Below are 13,096 nucleotides of genomic sequence, written 5' to 3'. Positions count from 1 at the left end.
GGCCTTCCTTTCTCCACCACAGCCTGTACCAATCTGCCAGGACTCTGCCACACTGGGCATTTTCTTAAGCAACTGCCAAGAGAATACAAACGTTACTGCTACTCTTTATAACTAGACCTTGCAGTTGGGAGGGGGGAAGGTTAGGGCGACACTGGTTGCACTGTATTTACAGCTGATCCATGTTTTCTATTCTTGTTTGCCAGGAATCCTGGTGTCCAAATTGCTAAAAGAAATCTTAACAAAGCAACTAGAAGTCAAATGCATCCCTGTCACCTCCTGCTGCAATATATTTGTTTTCTTAGCCTTGACTGATACTGTATAGGTCACATGGCTTTCTACAGTTATGTTGATTAGATGCTTAAAACATTTTTCCCACACAGACTTGTTTTTCAGGAGCTCAGTGTGTGTCCCCACATCTACCCATGTGTTCAGTGCTCATGAAAAGTACTGTTTTGAAAGCCCTGAAGGTCAGAATTCTCTATTTATACCCAGAAGCACAACAGGCCAGGCAGTGGCAATTAGAGACGTAAATGGTTAATCAATAAGACTAACAGGCTTATTAGTTCTGGTTAACTAGTAGGGGCTGGAGCAGCTCCCCGCCCGCCCCAGGCAAGTGGTGCTCCAGGCCCGCGGGGCCCACCACAGCAGCTCCTGTCTATGGCAGGCCTGGTCCAGCTCCTTTCCCCTTCTGCCCACCCCCCTAGGTTATATCTTGCCTCTCCAGAAGCAGGGCTGGGAGGGGCTGACGGCTGTTTCCAGAGAGGCTTGGCTGAGGGCTCTGCAGTATAAAGCTTACTTAAGCTCTGTAACTGCAGAGCCCACACTGCAGGTAACCATGTAACTGCTAGGATTTTTAGCCATTACTCATTTAAACAAATGTTTATACCCCTAGTGGCAATTCAAGCTTCCACCATATACCATCTGCCAACATGCTGAATTCCTGATGTGGAGGGATTAGCAGTAAGGATGAAAAAAAATTAGCTCCCATATCTCTTGGTTAGCATCTTGTTTAAGACTACCTGCAGCAGGAAGCAATTAACGACAATTACAGTGATAGGTTTGTGGTGGGTTCATCTTTCTACAGGGAACTGGACTGAGCCCACCCTCATTCCATCCAAGCCGAAGCACTGCCAAAGGGTTATTGTCTGTCACGCCCAATATCGCCCACCAGTTCCAATCCTGGCCACCAACAAGTTATGCAAGGGTTGCCAGTCACACTGCACCAGAGTTTTCCACTCCTGGCTTGAGCCCTTCAACTGCTCAAAGATTGTTCTTTTCTGTAGCCGGTGGCAAAAACTAACATGCATCTTTTGATCTTCTTATGGAATGTTCCACCAACCTCTCTTCGTACACTACTGCTTTTTCCTCACTTCATATCTGCAGACATTTGATGATTTAATTGTCAAGAGCTTAATTACTTTCTGCATGCAGAAGATGTAGAGACAGGTTCTTTTTGGTTTATCCTGAGGAGGTTTGTCTTCTAATTTCATGCTCTCTGGCTGAGATCATTAGTTAGACATTCAAGAACTTTTTAGCATTTAACACAAGTGAAAAACCCAGAAGTTTATGTTTTTAGGATCTATCGCCTCTTCCAACATACAAGTGTTAGAGACAAGGTGGATGAAATAGCATCTTTTATTAAACCAACTTTTTTTGGGTGAAAGACAAGTTTTTGAGCCACACAGAGCTATTCTTCAGGTCTAGTTATTGCAATCAGCATGGCTCAATAGTTTGTCTCTCACCAACAGAAATCGGTTCAATAAAAAAAGGTATTCACCCAACTTCCCTTTCTAATAATATCCTGGGACTGACACAGCAGAACTACTCTGCACATACATAAGTATGTTCAGATTCACTTCTCCTAGATCACTACCAATCCTTTAAGCTGAGCTTTATGAACATCACTTCATTCAGATTCTCCCTCACTATTTATGTAGATGCTGTCTGGTAACTATTTCCACATGCTGTTCCATGCTTTGCTTTTCTCTGGCCTCAATCACTAATGATCTCCTTCTGGCCTTCTTGCCTCATCCCTTTTTGGCTTACATTCTGTCCAAATTCCATGGGTCATTTGATTTTTCCTTGCTCCTTTTTTCAGACATCAGCCAATACACACACCTGTAAAGTTGAAAATTTGTCTCTTGACACTTACAGATATTCATAGTGTACCATACACAAGCCTACAGAATCTAAATTTTTTATCCTTTCCAGGAAACTGGCCACTCAGGACTTAGTTTGGTTTAAATCAGAACTTTGTATCTTTTACTCTGCTGCATTATGGTTTGTACTACCTTTCATGCCCTGTACAGCACTGTAGAAATCATGAAAACCGCTACACAAATTAGTCAGCAAAAGCCTTGTTTCAAATCCTGCAATGCAGAACCCCTGAGTTTGCAGCAGAACTCTCAGGTTTCTGTCTGCCCTTTGCACACATCTAACCTTTGAAACTACATTGGAAACTGTATTGTGAGAAGTGTGTGTAAAATGAGAAATAAGAGAGGACATCTTCCAGCACTCAGTAAAAAAGCAGGAGTCCTTTCAATCCTGGTTTATGAGGGATCCACTGCATTTCAGAAAACCTGCTGTGGAAATGACTTTGTGACTGACTTCACAGCCAAAATACAAAGCCTTTTAATGCTTCCTCCTTGGTGTCTCAGGTCCAGTGAAAACCAAGCTCGGATAGCAGGGGGGTGGGTGGACAGTTATCTTTAGTGCCTGCCACCTGCAAGATCTCTGGGAGAAAGTGACATCGGTTGTCAGAGATGAGGTTGCAGAGGATCCTGAAGTGGCTTAACAAAACACAGGGAACAAGTTCCTTTGGCGCAGCTGGTATCAAAGGTATCGGAAGCTTGGAAGGATATTCACACTTTTCTCCACACCCTGAAAGACTGGTAGCTTTAATAGGGTTATCTCCCACACTAAAACAATTAGACAGGGGAAAGACCAGGATAGCAGGTTGGAGCAATGCTCCTGATATTATTTCTGTCACAGGAATGTTAAGTATGTTCAGTCATTGAATCTGCCCAATTCTAGCATCAGATCCTCAGAAAAATGAGAAACAACTCACTATAAATCGTAAAAAATGTTACAGGCGATCAGGATGTCGAATGGATAAATGACTGATGCTGCAAACCAATGTCATTCTATAGTTTAATTACATACATAAATGCACAAATGAGAGCACTGAGGTTGTGAAGTTAAGGCCTCAACACTTAGAAAGTGCCAGAATTAAGGTTTTCATGCATAAAATTAACTTCATTCAGCCCCTGCATGTATATGCATTACACGTTCAGTTATATGCTACTCTTTCCCCCCCTGAGAGGGCACCAATTTCATTTAGCGTACAATTTGGATGGTGTTCACTCATTCAATTTGTTTAAAATCCTTATTCATTATGTGGCTTCAAGCCTTATATACTGCATGCAAGCCAGCCTCTGAACTGAATACAGAATTAATAATATCCTGATGGGCTTTTCTGTAGTGCCCATCACACCAGTGTCTTCACACACAATGAATTTATCTTCACAAGATTCCTGTAAAGTACAGTGTTTTCATTTCCAATATAGATGAGGAATGGAGACGAAGATATTAAAGCCCAAACTGCCTAAAATGTCCATTAGTTTAGGTTCCCAACCTGAGATGCTTAGAGGTCAGATTAAAAAATGAAAACTAAACTAGCAAGAGTATTTTATTGTACTTTATTCTGCCAAAGCACAGTTGTATTTACAAGTGCCCTGCACATCCAAAAATCAGACCCCAGAAATGGAAAGTTTGGTTTAAATAACTTGCTAAGCATCACACAGAAACTCTGTGGCACAGACAGGGATAGAATTTGGCGCTCTAGAGGGGTATTTCATTTATCTCTACCACAAGATCATCTTTCCTCTTTCTACAACACCGTCTCCTTCCCTGTACACCTCTCAAATGTTCAACACATGAGGTGGAGGTTCTATTACCTATAGCTTCCTTCACTGCACAAGACAGATTTATTCCTAGCACCAGCTCTCCTACAGAGAGGGAAAGAGGGGTGCTATGGCCAAAAACAGTTTTTGATCACATATAAAAATCACAATTTATACAAACAAAGGACTGAAGTAATATTGGCAACCTTGATATTGGCATTTTTTTTAAAAAAGTCTGAATGCTTGACTTTTCAATCTCACAGTTTCATTATACAAAACTTCCTAAAGATTTATAAAAATCAAAACCTCTTCACATGGAGCACTACAGACTTCCACATGGCTCATCAGCAGAGTAGGAACTTTTAATCCATAGTACGGACTTCTATCACTTAAGCCAATAATGAGCTGCAGCAGCAAGAGGCTGTTATCATCTTTGAGGCCCTGACACCGGAGGAGGATGCAAGTCACATTTTGTCACTAGTTTTCAAAGCTACTTGCTAGACAACAAAGGAAGTTGAGGGCTCTGAAATCCTCTTTTTCATTTCAAGTTCTGGAGAAGAGTATTCTTCAGCTCCTTGTGCTCCCATCCCTCACAGTTTATCCCCAACCAAACTTACTCCTCAACAATCTGCATTTGAGTCAGGGGGCTTTCCCTTTCTCCTCCTTTCTCTCTGGGCACCTGCATAGGGAGCCCTGAATGCACAAAAAGGTTAGTTTCATTGCTCTTACTTCTGGTGCCTTGCACATGATCCCAGTGCTGCTGGACACAACCAATGCAACACAAGTCCTACTCTGCTACCACAATCCAGTAGTATGCTTAAGACACAATGTCCAGAGAAGTTTGCTCCGAACCTCTAGAAAACCCAGACAGAACCTGTAGAAATGGTGATTTTCTGAAGCATAACAACACAGCTAAATGTAAAGCTTTAAAAAAGTAAAAAAAGCAAGCTTGAAAACAGCCAGACTGGAGAATTAGAGTCCAAATGCTGTAAAACAAGGTCATATAATGGAAAGCACTCAGCAACCACAATGAGGTGTCATTTCCAACTACATCTGTAACAATCTCTTCCTTAATCTTGAGTCTTTGAAAAACACTAACCTAAAATGATAAGTGATCAAGCAGGACTTTAGCTGGAAGATCAAGAGAACTGGATATTGAACCAGAATAACAGAACTGCAGACACTGAGTTTTGAGTCATCTAAAAACTTACCTTCAGAGTAATGCTAGTATCAGAGCATTGCTCAGTAGCAACATGACATTAACAGAACTGGTCAATTTTTATGGCTCCTATTCAGAATCTCTGTGGGCTGTATCTAGTGAAACTGCCAAGAATTGAGTTAGTTCTATAGTACTGCTGCTACTGAATTGTTATAGCCCAGAGCTAAAGCAGAGGCACGAGTTACACACTAGAGAGGAGAATACACAAAAAGGGGATGGGGCAAGGTATAGAAGCTCAGACACCCTTCACTGGGAATGGATGGAACAGCAGAATACTCTCCTGTTCTTCTAGTAGCCAAGATGGTGGAGAAGCAGCCAAATAAACTCCTCATTCTGGTGAAAGTCAGGGAGAAATCCTCTTTCGATAAACCAAAGGCCCTGGCACTGGGCTGGAGGGAGGGGCACTTTCCAGCTGCCGGGAGAGGCTGGGAAAGGAGCTCACTGCCAAAAACTGGTACAAGAGACTGAGTCCGTGAAGAGGGCCCAGGAACACCTTCCTTTACCCTAAAACAAAAGGAAAAACTAGGTGGCACTTTAAAGACTAACAAGATGGTTTATTAGATCTGGGTCTGGCACAGGAAAGCTCATCACCTATTAAACCATCTTGTTAGTCTTTAAAGTGCTGCCTAGTTTTTCCTTTTGTTTTAGCAAGATCAGACTAACATGGCTACCTCTCTATTACTATTCCTTTACCCTATGCACTGCTCAGCAGTAGAGTGTTGGACTTTTCACCAGGACACTGCCCCACATCTTTTCAGGTCCCTCACTCTTCCCTACATCTTTCATATTAACCCCCAGCTAGTAGGTATCTGGTAAATTTTCATGCCTTATGTGTCTACAAAACTCCCAGAAAAGAGTTCAATATATTTAGTTTAACAAAGAGAAGGTGAAAGGGTGACTTGATTATGGCCTGTAAGCTCCTACAAGAGGAACAAATATTTAATAAGCTTGTCAGAATAGCAGAGAAAGATTCCATGCGATCTAGTAGCTGGAATGTGAAGCTAGGCAAATTCAGACTGGAAATAAGGCATAAATTCTTAACAGCAAGTGTAACTGGAGCAATGTACCAAGGGTTGTGGTGGATTCTCCAAACTGGCCATTTTTGAAAGAAGATGGGATATTTTTCTAAAAGATCTGCTCCAGGAATTGGAATTTGGTAAGTTCTTATGATCAGCGTTATACAGATCCATAAGCCCTGGTCTACTCTTAGCCCTTATTTCAAAACAACAAGCAGATACCCACACTGCCAAGCCTGTTATTTTGAAATAATAGGCTGGTTATTTCAAAATAATAACTCCTGCTCCTCACAAGGCATAATGCTTATTTTGAAATAATTATTTCAAAACAGAAGTCTGTGGATGCTCCAATGCTGCTACAGTATTTCAAATTACTCCCTAGTGCTTCCTGGGGCTCTAAGTCAAGGTAGCGCGTCCACAATAACAGAGCCTGCCTTTTGCACTAATATTGAGGCTTTCCAGTAGTGTGGACATGCTATTCCAAAACTGTTACTTCGGGAGTTATTATTTTGACATAATTTCCTAGTGTAGACACATCCCAAGTGATCACAATAGTTCCTGCGGGCTTTGGAGTCTCTGATTCTATCCCATTCTATGCACCGCTGCATGACTGCAATGAGGGCACTACCAGCAGAACTTCTCCATGAACAAAATGGCCTGCTGTGCCCCTTCCTCTCCTCCAACCATGGTCCATACTGGAGATGCCCTTGATACAATCAGCATATCCAGCAGGAGACCTTAACAAGAATTTTCTTGGAAAAAACATTTCCCCCAGTTTTCCTCATTTGTCCCCTTCTAGAAGCAGAGTTGTGGGCTCCATTTATCCCAATTATTGCTAGTCATTCTTCCCTTACCTTGCCTAGGACAGTGAGGCATGGCTTTGGCTCCAGCTCAGGCTGTTCCAGCTTCACCACTCCTACCCAACCATACTCATACAAGTCCTCTTCATCATTGCTATTACACAGTCCCAGTGGGTGCATCTGAAACAGAACAAGGGGAGAGAAGAGAAGCTGGTAAATGCCTTCACCAAAACATTAACATCAAAACAAAACAGTGGACACTGATATGCAAGTACCAAAATATTCCACTGGTAGCCTTAATACAAAGCACAGTACATTTATCTGTGAAACACACAGTAAAGAGAGAAATATCTGCTTGCTGTTCAGACAGCGGCATGTCAGAAGTTGAGAGAAGTTCTAATGCTCATTGATGTTCCATCACTTCAAAAAGAGGTGTAACCGCTGGTATAAATAAAGGGAGCAGTCCCTTCATCATTGATAGAAGGTAAAGCATCTTTTGAAGGTTTCTAGAGTTAGGCTCCTCATATTTTTCCATATGAAAGAGAATTTGGCATCTGCCAAGTACAAGCAATAGAAAAAGACTCAGTTTTTGTATGTAAAAGGTAAGCACACTGACAAATTAACTACAACTCCAATATGAAACTGTTAGCATAATGTACAAAAATCATGTGTTCTAGAAGGGGCAGATTCTGATTCCCAAGTGAGATCCAGAACCATAACAACATCTCAAACCTACACACATGCAAAAACAACAGCACATTGCATTTATGATGAATGGGGCATGGAATTTGGACTCCTAGCCAACAGGAGATTTTTCAGCAGAAGACATGAGAACTTCTGAATCCCATAACTACAGTGTGTCTAGGAGTTACAAAGCCCCAACAGAGGTGGTTAGAGGTATGGAACGGCTGCTATATGAAAAGAAATACATAAGACTGGGACTTCTCAGCTTGGCAAAGAGATGACTAAATGGGCGATAATAGAGGTCTATGAAATCATGACTGGTTTGGAGAAAGTGAACAGGGAAAAGATATTTACTCCTTCCCATAACACAAAAGAACTAGGAGTCACCAAATGAAATTACTAGGTAGCAGGTTTAAAACAAACAAAAGGAAGTTTTTCTTCACACAATCAACCTGCGGAACACCTTTGCCAGAGGAAGCTGTGAAGACTAAGACTCTAACAGGGTTTTAAAAAGAGCTAGATAGATTCACAGAGAACAGGTCCATTAATAGCTATTAGCCAGGAAAGGCAGGAATGGTGTCCCTAGCCTCTGTTTGTCAGAGGCTGGGAATGGGTGACAGGGAAGGGGTCATTTAATGATTCCCTGTTCTGTTCACTCCCTCTGAAGCACCTGGCACTGGCCACTGTTGGCAGACAGAATACTGGGCTAGAACGAAGTATCTTATCCCTGACCTTTGGTCTGATCCAGTCTGGACATTCTTATGTTCCGAGATCAGTTAATACTCATATGAGGGAGTGTCCTGGGGAGTTGACGGAGGTGGAGGGGGGGAGGAAGATTACACAGAAGAAAGAGTAGAGTTTAGCTCAGAAGATGAATACAGCAGTCAGTGTTTTCATACAGCAGGAATTCAAAGGAACCCCCATGGCAAACAGACATTCCATCAACCAAAGGTGCAAACACTGGCGTGTCCCCAATTTTTACACTTCTGTTTGTGTCCTCCTATGCATCAGGGCTAATGCATTCTTAATTCCATTGCCCCCTTGGTCAGACATAGGCAATTTGTCTTTATGCCCTTGGGGTACATTTGTATACACAGGTACAAACAAGTTACACATCGCTCCCAACATGTGAAATTGCCACCCTCTAGTGTTACCTAGTTACCACCCATTACCTCATACATCACTATCCATCATGTGTGTTGGGCTGTTTTTATTTCAAGTAGGAATAAGAGATCCTCCGGAAAAGAGCTTATTTTCCGGAGGATCGCGTCCAGACTGGCGCTTTTCTCCGGCTTATCTACAAGCCGGAAAAAAGCGGCAGCCATGAAAATGCAAATGCCGCGGGGGATATTTAAATCCCCCGCGGATTTGCCTATTCCAAAGTGCTACATTAGCATCCCTACTATGGAATAGGGGCCAATGTAGACACAGCCAAGGGGTTTACATCATCAACCCTGTTCATGCCAGATTCTGTTAGGACAGCGTGCTTTTTACTTTGCTTTAGTTAGATGTAAATTGGCATGGCCTGATGCAATTCCCCTCAGAGTATGTACATGGGAAGAGACCTCAGTCTAAAACAGGGCTACTAAACTTTGGAAGCCTCCAATGCCACAATGATACAGCACACATGCTGAGAGACACAACTTAAGTGTGGTTGAATATACATGCATTATATATGCAAATAGCCTCTTTCACACTGACAGGCATGAATACAAAGATTAAGGCAAGACTACACAACATGCAGGCCCCATTTAAGTCAGTTCTGCCGATATTAACACAATGCAATAGTTACCCGATTTCCACCCGTATGATAGCACTTTTAGTGAGCAAAGACAGCGCAAGAATTTAGCGACGAAAGCACATTATCAACAGAAGACCATTCTACTGAATGGCCATTGTGGCGCGTGTGCCCAGTGGAGGCCATGTTCAAAGGGTCCCACCCGGAGGCCGTGTATTGAGCCCTGCATAAACCCAAACAGCACCATGGGCCACAGACAAACAGGCTGCAGGCCACATGTTGAGTAGCCCTGCTCTAAAACAATGTCTGGCCACCCTCAGACAACTCTCTCTCTCTGGCACAGGCCCAGCCTTAGAGACAATGGCATCTAGGCAAACATATTTTTGTGCCTCTGGCCCAGTGGTCATGTTGCCTCCTACAACCCCTGGCCCCTTAGGTTCCCCAATCCCTGCAGCCTACCTCCACAAACTCTCGCTTCCCTGCAGCACCCTAATCCCTGCACTGTGCTCCCTTCACCCATGACCTCTGCACAGAGCTGCCTTTGCCCAAACCCCTGCCCTATGCCCTCTTCCTCCCTAACCACTGTACTTCCCCTCCTGCACCCACACTGGGAAACTGACTTGGCTGCATGAAGTGACTGGCATTGTTACTGCTCGCAGCCAGCCACAGGCGGGTCCCCTAGGAGCGGGAAGCACGGGGAACTGGGAAGACACAGGGAGAGGTTCCCTGAGAGCTGTGGGCACAAAAAGACTTGCTGATCTCTTCTGTGCCCTGCAGTGAGTTCTCAGGTTCTTTCCTTCCCCTCACAACCTGGAAGAGGCCAGCGACTTCCAGCTCCCATTGGCTGGTTGAGATACCACATTCACCTTCCATTGGCTGGCCAGGTGACCCATGGAAAGAGGGACTGAGGACTGGGGTAGGGGAGGGGAAAGCGCTGTTCTCCTGTGAGTGGAGCGCGGAGGCTGGATTAGGAGACTGGGACACTACAGGGGCAGTGGCAGAGGAGAGGGTTCTCCCATCTTGCTCAGGATGGAGCAGGCAAGCTATCCCATGGTGTTGTCACATGGTGTTGAGACCAGGCTGCAGCCAGTGAGGGGAAGCCCAAGCCCCTTGAGACCTCCCCTGGCTACAGCACCCCGGGAGAATGCCGAGTTTCCTGAGCTCTAGGGCCAGACATGCACAGGCATCCTGTCCCACACCGGGTTTAGCTCATGACAGAACCTTATGGAGGTGCATTATGCATCTGGCAGCCTCTGTGCTGAAGAGGTAGCCATGATCTGTACAGTAAGAACAAATCTTCTTTTAAACTGAAAGAGATACAGACACAGCATCTACCACGTACAGCAGCAGCAGGATTTTAGCCTGGGTCTTCTATTCTCTAGCTCAGACCCTACCCACTTCAATATCAGAAGTGATTGCTAGCCTTCCCAAGGCCTTGCCCCCAGGTGCAGGAGTTGGTGCACACTTTCCCAAGAGGCTAGATGAGATGAGAAATCCTAGAATCTGTCCCTGAGTGGGAAGTGTGGTTCAGTGACTAGAGACAGGGCAGCCAAAACTGGAACAATAATCCCGTTGTACGTTTACCCTGTTAGAGACCTGGCCTCTATTCCTAACTGTGCATACAATGATCTTGTGTAACCGCCATTTTTCACAACGGGAATTGTAACTCATCCTTGACTGCCATCTACAGCTGGGGGGCACAGTCGATAATGAGGTAGCAAAAGGGGAATGATATAAACACTAGTTGGTAGAAGTGACATCTGAACTCAGTGCCCTCGAGCTGCCAGCTCTGGCCCATCTCCCTTAACCTAGAAGGGTATTTAGTGCAGGAGCTTCTCTCTCACTGAAACAGACTCACTTCTAAGTGTGGGACCAAGTCAGTCTGCATTGTTTTTTCTGAAGAACACTCATATACCTACATACAACTGGGATTATTACAAGAAGGGTGGCCCTGTTAGTCTGCTTCAGCAAAAACAACATGGTGGCCAGTGGCATCTTAAAGACTCTTTATGTGGGCACAAGCTTTCAAGGGCTGTAGCTCCCTTCATCCGATGCAACTGGTGAAGTGGGCTCCGGAGCATGAACGTTTACACTCTAATAAATGGGTTAGTCTTTAAGATGCCATTGGACTCCTCATTGCTTTTGCTGAGATGACAGTAGTGGCTACGTGAAGGAACACTACGTAGAACACAGAATATCAGCGTTCTTGTGAAAGGGATACACAGAAAGGCGACCAACCTGTACAATGAAACCACTACAGCAGCAGGCAAGTCCCACTCCTCTGTGAATCTGCAGCTGTTCCAGCTCTGGGAGGAAAGAGGAGGAGCCGGGATAGAGCACAATCAGTGGTGCTCCAAATGTGCTGGCAGGGAAAGGGAGTAGGAAGTGAGGGGCTCCAGTGCCCCAGTGCTGAAAGGAGGGTACATGGGGGGAGGACAGACAGGGGTTCCAAGGTGGTAGGTGGAACCCCAGTGGCCCATGGGCTGCTGTAGCACACTGCAGTGAAGGGCCATTCATGTCACCCACCCAATATTCATGGTTGCCCATCGCTGCTCTACAGCAATCTTAACCCAGCCCTTCATTCATTAAAACCATCTCCAAACAGCAGCACCCACTGCTAATCAGTCATAAGACCACTAGACAGCTCTGTCAAAGAAGCTCACACATAGTCCCACATGCCAAGACCCCATCATTCTACAGCATGCTGTGTGTTTCACTGGCCCACTTCAGAATCTGCCTGCAAATATTTCATAATCAAGCTGCTTTGCTCTTTTCCACAAGTCGGGAAGTCAATTTCTGCCAGAGTAATTGCTCCTTACATTACAACAAAGTCAACATCCCTCCACCAATATGGTTTGGATTTAAAATAGCATTCCCACTTTAGTGCAAAGAAGAATAGAGTGCAAGACCAGCACATAGTAACTCCTAAGGTGATAGAAATCTTCAAAATCATTGGCAGAGATCTGGTTTCTGCTCTTGGCTCTGGCACAGAATTAACTTGGGCGAATCATTTCCATTATCTGTGTCAATTTCCTTACCAGAAGAATTTGAGTAGTACTGATATACCTGCCATAGGAGCTATAAGTGACAGATTAAGGTTACTAGAAAAGCATCGAGAGCCTCGATGGAACATGCTACCAATGTGCAAAATGTTACACAGCCATTTGTTTTACATGGATAATCAATTGAACCTGTCTTCTAGTATCAGCTCATAGTACTGCTCCTTTAAAGCTTCATAATTCAACATTGGCTTAGTCTCTCTTCTGGATCTTTGATAATTCATCTGGTTGCATTTAGTTTGTTTATTTTTGGCTACCAACAGTGTTCTTACAAACAGCATGAGTACAGATCTTCCCAAGGTACAAACATTGCTCTGGCATTTAATCACAACATGCTACTGGCTCACACACACATTTAAAACCCCTCACCGGTTACCAGCCATTATCCTACAAAGGTATAGCAACCCAGCAAAGTAAATGAGGTTAACGACCCATTTAAGTTTGACATCAAACCTAATCTGACTGAGGCAAATGTTTAAAGTATTTTAACTTCCTGGCTGCAGGCAGATCTCACTCTCAAAAAGATATTCACAGGGTTTTTACTATTTTTACAAAAGCCATTCAACACCAGGAAATAGCCGAAATCATAAACAGTATGGTTGGCATACTGGCATGATTTTCCACAAATGCTTTTAACAGAAAAGTTTTTCCATTAAAAGCATTTGCGGAAAAGAGCGT

General features: G+C 43.9%; 1 protein-coding gene across 1 annotated transcript in view; it reads right to left on the bottom strand.

The window, feature by feature from the left end:
- Positions 1-13,096, bottom strand: part of ZNRF3 (zinc and ring finger 3) — a 224,369-nt gene that overhangs the window by 84,768 nt on the left and 126,505 nt on the right. Inside the window, exon 2 of the mRNA XM_075898926.1 lies at positions 6,992-7,117. Within this exon, the coding sequence (XP_075755041.1) occupies positions 6,992-7,117 (126 nt within the window). The remainder of the gene's footprint in view (positions 1-6,991; positions 7,118-13,096) is intronic.

This window comes from Pelodiscus sinensis, chromosome 15 (assembly GCF_049634645.1).
Source record: "Pelodiscus sinensis isolate JC-2024 chromosome 15, ASM4963464v1, whole genome shotgun sequence".
NCBI classification, from domain to species: Eukaryota; Metazoa; Chordata; order Testudines; family Trionychidae; genus Pelodiscus; species Pelodiscus sinensis.
Note: the sequence above shows the minus strand (reverse complement) of the source record. Positions and strands in the feature narration are given on the sequence as shown.